General features: G+C 36.3%; 1 protein-coding gene across 1 annotated transcript; it reads right to left on the reverse strand.

Annotated features, from left to right (window-relative positions):
* Positions 1-489: 489 nt before the first annotated feature.
* LOC136038360 (uncharacterized) lies at positions 490-10,761 on the reverse strand. The gene is made up of 2 exons (XM_065721432.1): positions 10,562-10,761; positions 490-761 (listed from the first exon to the last, which is right to left on the reverse strand). Exons 1-2 carry the CDS (start codon positions 10,732-10,734, stop codon positions 602-604), a joined length of 333 nt encoding a protein of 110 aa, XP_065577504.1. The 5' UTR covers positions 10,735-10,761; the 3' UTR covers positions 490-601.
* Positions 10,762-11,793: the final 1,032 nt, after the last annotated feature.

Here is an 11,793-nt window from a genome sequence, read left to right on the forward strand (position 1 = left end):
TGGCTTCAGAAGGTTAAACAAAAAATCCATCCACCTTTTGAACAATCTGAAAGTTCATCTTTTCAACAGTCTGATTATATCCATTGCTCTGAATGGGTATGAATCATTGGCAGTAAAATCTGAAAACAATTGAATCCTTATTGCATTAAAAATATGATGCCTACATCGGACACTGAAGATCAGTCACCAGATCACAATCGAAAAAGTCAGCTGAAGACTAGTCAGCAGAAACCATTCTAAATAAAGTTAGAAGACTTTAGCTGCGTTGGTTCAGGTACATCAACAGAATGAATCCTGTTCGGTTATAAAAAGTCTAGCCTGAACGGTCAGTTGAGGATGCTCGATATCTGAGAAGACCTCTTAAAATGTGGATTGATAATATTGACACTCGGGGTATTATCTAGCTATCTAGAGCTGTACCTGACAGACCTGCATATCAAGCACTGGTATGTCAAATTTTTTAAAGGAGTGGAACGAAAGCATCGCGTGATGATGGATGAGACTTAAACAAGCAAAAGTACAGCGGCCAATAAAAAAAATACCATGATAATAAAAAAAAATTTTAAATGTCACCATCTTGAAAATACATTTTTCTGACAACCTAGTAACCAAATTTACCTCGAAAAGTTTTAATCTTCTTCACCATCATTCTTGCTTTTCCATTTTTCTTTTGTTTTTCGCCGTCACTATCATCATTCCCGCTTGTACTGGTACTTTTATCAGCATAATAGTCAGTAGTAACGCCATTCTCTTCAAAGCATCTAAGGATATTGAAATAAAATTATTTGACAGCAAACCTTTCTCCTCCAGAGAAATATTTCAAGTACAATTGTTAAACAGCAAATGATAGGAAGTAAAGATTTATCAAGTCAATCCAAAGTGTATTGAGGACTCAAAAATTGTTTTAGCTTCGTCTCCAAATAAGTATTTTCAACCTATGTATAACCATAAAAAAAAAAAAAACAGATACAGGTGACTTCAGCTGTACCAAAATCAACCCTCTTAAAGGCCTATGAAAAAAAAAAAAACATTTATCCATGAAAAGAAATTAAGAATCGAATTGCTAAATAGATCTGATTTTATGATTTTATGTCTTGGCCACCGATAGATATTTGGTCAGGTACTAAAGTACACTGAAGTTTGTCCTGAACAACTACCCTTGATTGTACTAAACCATCTTTCCTTCACCTCAAAATTTATTTTGACCAATTTCGAATATCCTGACACTCAAAACACAGGAATAAAATGCTCTAAATACAAGCACTCCGAAATTCCTCTTAATACACTGGAGCTACTCGCTTTAATCTTTTAATTCTGTTAAATTTGGTTTCAATTTATTTTTTCAGGTTTGGTTCGACGCAGTGAAGGAAGTTTAGGGTCAACAAATTTATCTTTTAGATGTTGGCCCAGATATAATATGAACAGAAAAATTGCAGTTTAAGTTTAGTTTGACCTAATTTGCTTTAATTAGAAATTCAGTTTGAGTCAGATTCAACAATGACTGGCAAGTTAGAGCTTGCCTCAACCATAAGATATTCCTGAATTTTCATTCTAAGTTGACTCGATCTTCATATCAGAGGTTTATCCAACCACACGCTCAACTATCTGAGTAAGTCTTAGAATCCGGGATCTCCAAAACACGAGAAAAAACCATCTTTCATTTAACTTTTTTCTTTTCTTCGAGACAATAGCAAGAGACTTCCGGACGAATTTCGAATTTGGTCTCATACTAGATCAAACAACAAACAGAAAACGTATGCAAATATTAGATGATCAAGTTTGCCTGTCAAGTTGTCCTGCATGACCTTATTTAGGAGCAGAAGAAATCCCTTTAACCAGAATTTCTTAACTTAATCCACAACTGTAGAAAAGTTGTCCAGGGGTTTTTCTGGAGAAAATTGGTAAAAACAAAAGAGTTTGCCATCTATTCTCCAAAATTTACAAAAGAAAGTTTGAGACGGGGTTAAATAAACTTTGGCTTGTAAAAACTGTTTCCAAGAAGTTTTAGCAGAAATAAAACTTGATTCCTAACAGTATGTCAAAATTGCCTACATCATTCATGGCTTTGTTTTGCTAAAACAAAAAAAATTAAGTGCTAAATTCAAACTTAGTAATTTGTTGCAAGGGAACTGGAAATTGTGTTTTATTGTAAAAGAGTTCTTAAAAACAAAATCTCAATTCCGCTTCCCCCCCCCACCAAATTTTCAGCTAAATGCAACTAATACTACATTTTTAAAACTCACTTTTATTTGATAATATCTGAAAAATACACTTCTTATTCTTTTTTCCTTGTGTGTAAGTCGGGAGGGGAGAGATAAGATAAGATATTTATTTCAAAAAAATCACTATCACAAGTCCTCAAAGGGCCGAATTCGGACTTCGGAGTCGACTAATAAAAAAAAACAAAGCAAAAAACACTAATAATAATGGATAATCAAATTATGAGTAAAAAAAAAATATATAAGTCAGAAAAAAAGGGAAGGGGACAAAAAAAGTCTAATAATACAGAAAAGAACAAGAAATAAACATATATATATATATATCTACAAATTAAAAGGGACACTAAAAAAAAGTCCAAAAACTCACAAAAAAAAGAACGAAGCATAAAACACACGAAAAACACATATGAATTAAAAGGGAAACTAAACCAAAACAGCGGGGGGCAAGCAAATTAGTCTAATGACCTAAAGCACCTCACACGAAAAAGAAGGAAAAAAAGGGGGGGAGGAGAAACTAGTTGGCTATTTTATTTATTTTTTCTGTGATGAAGGGGACAAAGATTTTTTCATATCTGGAAGTAACGCAGCGAATGGGGGACAAAACTGGGATAGGCTCAGAAACAGCTCGAGGCTGTCGTAATCTGGATGGTGAGTGATGTTTGGGGAAAATACTTGCCGTCCGAGGGTTCGTTATTGCATTTTTGAAGAACGGAGGCACAACGACGACCTCCTTCGCTCAAGGGTTTCCAAACTAGTTTTTGTCTTAGGAGCAGAGAGTAAGGCACCTTGCCTTCTTTGAAAATTATTCGCAAGGTTCTTTTTTGGATTGACTCAATTTTGTCTGATTCTTCACGGGAGATGCCAGGGGGCCAAACTGGACAAGCATATTCAAGATGCGGACGCTATATTTATTTAGGAGCTTAAGGAGGGCGATAGACGCATTAGCTTTATGGATGATATCTTTAACGTGGATATCTCACTTTAAATTTGAAGAAATTGTGACTCCAAGTAATTTAACCGAGGATGCATAAATTTCAGGAGGGATAGGATTAAGAAAACAGGTCGAGGATTTGAGGAAACAAATCGGCATTATCATGGACTTAGAGGGGTTTATGGTCATATCTAGGTCCAAAGCCTCACTTCCAATTTCATTGAGAATACTCATAGGGTCGCTTATTAAATTTCTGAAGCAACTTTCAACAATCGTTAGGTCATCAACAAATTTCCAACGGTCAGGAACTTCCTTCACAAGGCTGTTAACCATGACTGAAAAAAGGGGGCCCTAGGAGAGTTCCTTGGGGTATGCCACTGTAGATAGGGAGAGGATATGAGTAATGGTTCTGGTATTTAACCACCTGTGATCTATTTGTTAAAAATGAGGCAACCAATTTTACCCGTAAGGGATCGATATTGAACTCGCTTTCTAGTTTCTCAATTAAAATATTGTGGTTAACAAGGTCAAAGGCTTTCTGAAGGTCAATAGAAATTAAGTTTAGCCAGGCATTAGGTTTTTCGAGGATTTTCCCGATGTGGTCAATAAGAGAAACGAGGTAGTGGGAAGTAGAAGTTGATTTTAGGTTTCCAAATTGTTTCAGGTCGGTAAGAGGTAGGATTTTTTCCTTTAGCAAATCTGCAAGGAATCCTTCATACAATTTTGAAAAAATAGGAGTAAGCGTAATAGGTCGAACGCCATCAAAGCCAGGCTTTCAGTTTTTCTTTTTCAAAGGGGTAATGAAACCCTGTTTCCAAATTGTTGGAATTTGCCCAAACTTAGTAATTTCGTTAAACAGGACAGACAAGGGCTTAGACAGGAAGTCACCGAAGGCTCTAATAAGAGGAAATGGCATATCCAAAGGACAAACACTTGTCTTTCTTAGTTTATCAATTCTTCTTTCAATCTCAGACGGGGAAACAGTCGGGAAAAAGGAGGATGGGGCTCCTGTTGATAATTGGATTGGCAATGCTGGAAGGCTCTGGACAATGGAAGCGAGAAATTTATTTAGAATATTTGCAGTAACATCAGGGGGCTCTGATAAGTTGAAATTAAGCTGGTCAAGACTCCTGCCACATAGCTTTTTAACCTCGGAATACCAGTTTTTTGGCTTATTAGTGAACAATTCTTCGATCTTATTTTTGTAGTATGATCGTGCCAATTTACGAATTTCTCTTTTAATTGATTTTCTTAATATATTGGCTTGATCGAGTTTACCATTCTTAAACAGCTTCAATTTGGTTCTAATTAGTGTTTTTATTGTTTGATTAATAAAGGGTTTATCACTTGAGCACCTTTTAAACCTTTTTTCTGGGAAAAAACAAATTTGATATTTATCAATTAGCTTTTTATGAAACGTGGCTTGTTTTCTCATCAAGGTTTTGTAAACTATAAATGTCTGACCAATCTTCAGTACTCAGCCACATACCAAAAGAAAGAAGACCAGAATTTTGAAGAGGGTGGTAAGTGCTATAAGTCTTTGAGAAAGTATGCTTAAAAGTTGAGGAGGGGGACAAAAGAATGGAAAGATGATAACTCCCACCTAATGGGGGCAAAGTTGAGGGAGGGCTGTAAAAATTATACATATTAGTTAAAATAACATCAAGAGAGGTATTTCCCCGAGTCGTCGGTGTTTTGACAATTTGCTTTACTTTAAGTGAAGCACAGAAGGAATCCATTTTAAGGTCGTTGGCATCGCCAACTAAAAAAAGGCCAGCATTGGGGTACTTAGAAATAACAAAATCAGCACTTGCCTGTAATTGCTGGATAAAATTACGTTTTGACTTGATATTTTGATTTGGGAAGTAATAGAAAACAGCTATTGCAATAATACTAAATGGACGAGGGAGTACTTTTGGTCTAACACTTAGCCAGAGGATTTCATCATACTCGGATAAGTTAGGGACTTGAATAACCTTTGGGTAAAGGTGACTCTTAGTAAAAACAGAACTCCGCCACCTTTTTTCCCGAGTGGGTGGTCTGAAGGACGGAGTTTAATAAACTCTGAATAATTTGTCAGGTGTAGGGACCCTGGGTCATGGGATTGAACTTCAGTAACAGCTATAATATCTATCAAATGTGATTCTGAAATCACCTCGAGTTCAGTAAGCTTTTCAAAATTAAGACTTTCAGCATTAGTAACTAAAAGTTTAGGAAAAACAAACCGATTGGGGAATCGCGACAGGGAAACTTGATGGGTTTGAGAATTTCCTGGGGGGTAGGGTTTTAATTTAATTTTATTATGCTTTGGAGAAGAGGGGTAAGAGAAGGAATTGGATGTGGGGGGACGGGCAAGGATATGGACGAAGCACAAGGACTTATTATATGACAATTATTGGATGCAAAAAGTCTCAGACCTGAGTCACGTTTACAGGGTAGGCACGAGGGATAAAACGAATGGGCTGGGGCTTCGTAAGGTGCTGGGAAAGGGGGGCTGGGTGGGAATAGTGATTCATGTCCGTCAAGAAATTGCTGGTTTGCGGCGGAGTAGGGAGGGTATGGGGCAGCATACTGTAAGGGGGAAGGAAATAGGACTTCTGTATACAGAGAGGAGGCGGAGATAACAATGGGTAAGGCGGGGGAGTATGTAATCGGGAAGAGTTTTTTAATTGTTGAGATGAAAATGCAGGGGGATAAGAATGGATGTCGACAGGAACCTGACCAAGAGGAGGATGGGGTCGTGAGTGCTTTCGACGCTGGCCTAAAAAGGGCAGGGCCACCCTCCGAAATCCATCTCCGTTTTTTGTCAAATTCTTAGAACTAACATCGTACACATGCGAAGGTATAGCTTGTGGCTTAGAGAATAACCTACTAAACGACTTTGGTATAAAAACATGATACTTGTCACAACCGAAACAACGACCCGACATAAAAACAGAACAAATTGAAACATGGTCAAACGAGCACGAACTTTTATTGCAAGAACCCGTCAGAAAATATTTGCAAATATGGAGCCGATTACATCTTTTTCCGTGGTCACATTTTGCACGTAAAAAATCCTTGCAAACTGATTTCGTTTTTTCTTTATTTTCAATTACACGCTGATCACCATTTTTTTTTCAGCTAATTCTTCCGTTTCCTTCACTTTCATATGCCACAAGTTTCTCATAAACAATTTCAATATCTGCATCGGATTTCGTAGTAACCTTATTAGTCTTTAAAACAAAGGTGTCATTATCCTCTTTCAAATTCAGCATAAAACCGAAAGCCGTTAAGTTATTCCTGTATTCGGGAGCCTGATCATCCACCATACTAATAGAAGATTTGTCAGTAGGATTACGTTCATGAATAATTGATTTCATTTCAACATTATTAACTTGACCGTTCCGGTCAATGTCATTGCTAATCACCTGGTTTGTCACTGGTTCAAACGCCCTTGACCTCTCAAATGAATTTTCGAAGGGAAATATAGCATTTTCTGAATCTTTCAATTTCACTTGATTGACTTCATTATTCTTTGTTATATCACTGTTTTGAGTTACAGATAGGGGTTCAGAAATTACGGTCGAAATGTAGCTTAATAACTCTTCTAGTCTGTCTTTTAATGGTTTAAGAATATCAAGATTTGTAAGGCAAGCAAAATCTTTAACACAGGGATTTGGATACGTTAAATTTTCTCTGGTAACATATGAGTAAGGTTCGGTCTGAACTGATACCTCACGTGAGCAGGTGCGTAATTTTCCAATGGTGGTGTTCAGAGTATAGGATGGGTCGACGGAAGAAAAGGTCTGGCACTCAGTCTGACAAGAAACTTCAAGAGGGGGGGACGTCACTTCATGTTGTAAATAGGGAGAGGCTAGAGTCGACTTCCGCAAAGGGGGGAGCACCGGCGATTTGAGCTCTTTTAAGATATTAAGCATCTTAGCTCTTGAATTTGGAGAACGAGGGGTGCGAGGTGAAGGTAAAACAGGTGAATTTAAAGAATTTACCTTATTGATTGGCATTTTCTTAGAGGAGCAGTCAGGACAACACCAGCTCTCACTCCAATTAGCTGTATCAATTCTGGCACATTTTTCCGCTCCTGCGTGAAACGAGCAATTGCACCCTCCACACTTCACAGAGTTTGAAAAGACTCTACGCCTACATTCGGGACAAACTAGTCTTTGTCTGACCATTGTTTTTTAAGAGGTTAATGGTCCGGCTGAAAAAAACTTGGCTCAACAGTTAACAACACTAGATCCTCACACGTTGGATGCTAGATGAAGACTCAGGGTGTTTAATTTAATTTTTTCAAGGGATCCCCACTCCTAGGAACACATCTTGACGGAGTGTTGCTTTTCAACTCTGTAGGAGTTACCAGAAGAGTAAATTCTTGTTTAGTAAAAGAAGTTTAGGGGTAAGAATATCCCAGCTGTCTTTTATATGGAATTTTTCCCATCCACAGCTGCATTTAGAACAGTACATTTTGGAACGTCCTTATTATACTTTAATTAATCTCGTTTTTCGTTCATGAGCGCCAACTGAATTGAGTATTAATGCAGAAAGAATGGTTGAGAACAGTAGCGGGAAGCCAATGACCTTCAATTGAGACGCACCGAGTCCGTAAGAAAAACAGCGGAAAAAAAATCAAGTAGAAGATTTATTCCGATTTTGATCTTATTACACTAATCTATCTAACGCCGTGATTCTCAAAGTGGGGCGCAGGCTTAATGTCGGTTCTGGCCTATTTTGTGCCCGGGAAAAAAAACTTTATTAGCATCCCTCTCTGTCTAAAAAAAGATTCGGCGAAACCTTACAAAACTTTCCCTTATTAAATTCATTTATTAATCAATTTCCTTATACTTACTGACAACTGCACGTTCTACTTTATTTTTAATAAAAATAAAATTTCACAAATTACAAAATGATTATAACCGTTAAATTTTTTATTTGAAATTTTGTACCCCCAGCATTTCTGCACCCAGGCGAGTGTCCCACTGTCCCCTCCCTAAAACCATCTCTTCACAGACCCCAATGGAGGGAAGGGCCATGGTAATGTTTTGGTGGGTCATAGGCAGGAGGTACGCCCTTCAGCTGACTACATTTTACAGCCTTAATTTTGAAAAACAAATTCATATGAATGCGTCACGTTGAAATATACCTAAAGAGCAAAAAAAGATGCATGATAGTGTTTCAATGACGTTATATACTCCATAATGAGTGTTGTATTCAGGCAATATTTTTCATTAGTATAAAAATACCCAGTGGACACCCCCCCCCCCCGATCCCTAAAAATATACCAAGTTAATGGCCTTTTCATCTTCCTTCAGGTAAATTAACTTAAAATACTTAATAATAAAATTCGCATATCACAGGGGCATCAGTTATTCGTGAAATGCATGGGTGGGAAATGACCCAAAATTGGTTGGGAACCCCTAATCTAATGGGACCCTTTTAAATATATTGAGAAGTTAAAAAAATCTTTTAGGTTATTTAGAAGCAAATATTCGGACAAAAATATGTTTCAGGGCAGCCATTTTGTAACATCCAATGATTGGAACTCTCCGCGAACGGAAGCTTTTTTATTTTGAATACGTATGGTATAAGGTTTCCAAAAATGTAAAGTTTTCAGACTCTCCACACAAAATCCATCGGACATAAAGTACTTTACACAGTGAGACGGACTAGTGGCTTGTTTCTAAACTCCTATCGAAGAGACAGTCTGAAATTTCCAAATCCAGGATAAGGTTTTGATTGATAGGCCGCTCATCTTTTCCGTTTAAAATCAATGTTTAGTTTCTTAGGGTACAGCAATTTACATATCAGAACTGAATATATGGAAAACACCATTTTCAGGTTTTTGCGAAGGTGATATACGCTATGCTTGACAATAAACAAAAGGAATAAACCTTTTTTTTTCTTTTTTTACAGCAGAGTCTTGAATGAAAGTCCTCAAAACAGAAAAAAAAATCTGAAATAAATTAGTCCTGGTTTATTTCTGGTTCAAATATAAGTAGAACATTTTTAGTTTATAAACATAGCATCTAGTATTTTTCTTCTCTAGTTTCTTCTCTATTTTCATGCATGTGATAACGATATACATTTTTTACTTGTATTTATATTTTACAAAATATCAAGTTCTCTAGACTATAGTCTTCCAAAATCATGAATGAAATTAGATTTGAACTCAATCTGTGTAGAAGAAGATCTACAAAAAGACGGAAGAGAAAAACTACAATCTGCATCAGACCGGGTGACCAATACTTTAGCTCAACATCTTATAATTCTCTGCTTAGATGTTTCTGTAACTGCTTTTGCACAAGTTTTCAGAAACCTAACCTTTCACAAGGTGAGGGGGAGGGTGTCAGATATTTTTCCAATAGGGGTGGGACTGGCACCTCCTAAATGATGGGCATATGTCTTTCGAAAAAAATTTCCAGGGGCGGTCCGAAAAATTCATTGGGCATATGTAATGTTTTTTCATATTGCCTGTATGACAATTGCTTGTAACGACTCTTTTTTAGTGTCGGATAGAAAGAGGATAGAAAGAGGGGGAAAAAGTACTATCTGGGCAAAACTTACTCAATGCTTCTTTTTTCTTTACATTTTTCAAGAGTGAGTTTTCTAAATGGGTATATGTCTTTATAAAAAGATTTATTTGGGGGAGCCATAAAAATTCACTGCGTAGATTTAACGTTTTTTTTTTGTATTGCTTGTATGACAGCTGCATATAATGACACTTTTGTGCTATAAAAAAAAATATGTAAAAACAGAAAGGAAAGAGAGAGAGAGAAATAAAAAAAAAAGTAGCAGAAAAAGCTTACTCATTGCTTCCTTTATATATATATTTTTGAAGAGGGAGCGGGACTGGTGCATCCTAAATGGGTATGTGTCTTTCAAAAGATTTCTTGAGGGCAGCCCTTTTCTTATTGCTTGTATGACAACTGTTTGTAATGACACCTTTATGCTACAAAATTGTGAAGACAGAACAGAGAGATAAAAGAAAAACACTAGCTGAGCAAATATTAATCGATGTTTCCTTTTTCTATTTATTTTCCAAGAGGGAGCGGGACTTGCACTTCCAAAATGGGTATGTGTCTTTCCAAAAAGATTTCTTGGGGCAGCCGTTTTTTATTGCTTGTAGGACAACTGTTTGTAATGACACCTTTTTGCTGCAAATTGTGAAAACAGAAAAGAGAGATAAAAAACGCTACCTGAGCACACATTAATCAATGTTTCCTTTTTCTACTTATTTCCAAGAGAGAGCGGGACCGGCGCTTTCAAAATGGGTATGTGTCTTTCCAAAAAGATTTCTTGTAGCAGCCCTTTTTTACTGCTTGTATGACAACTGTTTGTAAAGACACTTTTGTGCTCTAAAACTGTAAAAGACAAAAGAAAGAGAGAGTAAAATCACTAAATGAGCAAAACTTACTCATTGTTCGCCTTTTCTTCGTCACTACTTTTCACTTGGATTTTGCTTCGTAACAACATCTCATCCTCTTTCGCCAGTGTTGCCACTGTTAGCTCCTGTGTTGACTTTGCTAACCTCATCAGAGTCTTTGGGTGATAATTATATGTTGATGTTGTACGAACGGATTTGTTCATGTTTATGCTAACACTGCCAAGATCAGCCAGCCTTAAAAAAGAAGCTTTTGTCAAGTTTAGTTCTAAAATTCCGCTATATCGTCATGCGTAAAACCAAAGGGAACGTTCATAAGACCAATTAAAGGGAAAAGTCAAAGAATGACGGTTGAAAAATAGTAAAGTAAAAGAAACATGATATTCGAATAAACTAAAAAAATTGATATTATTTTGAGGATAGATAATTTAAAGTGTTTTCAATCTCCTCATTGTATTTTCTGTTTCATTTTTAGCTCTATGATTTAGTATTAGTTATCACCAATGCCAAAATTTCGAAAAATAATAGTAAAATATTCAAGCCAACATTTAGTTGACTGAGTATTTATTTATATTTTCGCAAGATTTGGGCAGACTAAATCGGGAGAAACTGAGAGTTAAGCTGTGAATTATATGAGGTTTTTAAAAGGATCTCAAAAGTTTTTAAAAATTTCTCTCTGTCTAAAAAAAAAAATTATAAAATATCTTGAAAAACTTTAAAGTTGAAAATAGCAGCAAAATCCTTAAAGAATTTTGTCGAAATCCGAAGCATCTGAACTTAGCACGAGCTAAGTGAACTTAGAGCTAAGAACTTTAGAACTAAGAACTAAGAGCTTAACTAAGAACTTAACCTAAGAACTTAGAACTAGAACTAAGAACTTTAGAACAGAACTTTAGAAGCTAAGTGAATTGAACTTAGCATCTGAACTTAGCTTGTCATATAAATTGAAACTGTTAACCTTGGATGAATCCAAAATAATATAAGTCTTAAGTTTAAAAGGTCATGAGTCGTGAGAAGAGGGAAACCCATCGGTACCAGAAAAAGAAGAGCTTTGCAGATATTTGGAAACTACAGCGAGGTTATAAGCAAAGAAGCAGGAAATATTTACAAGCAATATAACCGTGGCGACATCCATTAGATGAAGTTAGTTCAAATGCATGGCCCAAGAAAAAACGGGTCTTCCCTACCCTTTAAAGCTTCTTGCAATTAATAGAAACCTTTTGCTAGGCAAATTATTAAAAATCATAGCTTAAGTGCAACTACTT

This window comes from Artemia franciscana, chromosome 18 (assembly GCF_032884065.1).
Source record: "Artemia franciscana chromosome 18, ASM3288406v1, whole genome shotgun sequence".
Classification (NCBI taxonomy): domain Eukaryota; kingdom Metazoa; phylum Arthropoda; class Branchiopoda; order Anostraca; family Artemiidae; genus Artemia; species Artemia franciscana.

Excerpts from the sequence above, each read along its gene's own strand:
- LOC136038360 (XM_065721432.1), bottom strand. The coding sequence starts at position 10,734 with ATGAACAAATCCGTTCGTACAACATCAACATATAATTATCACCCAAAG. Across the intron at positions 762-10,561 it reads GAAGAAAAGGCGAACAATGA|ATGCTTTGAAGAGAATGGCG; the intron begins GTAAGTTTTGCT and ends CAATATCCTTAG.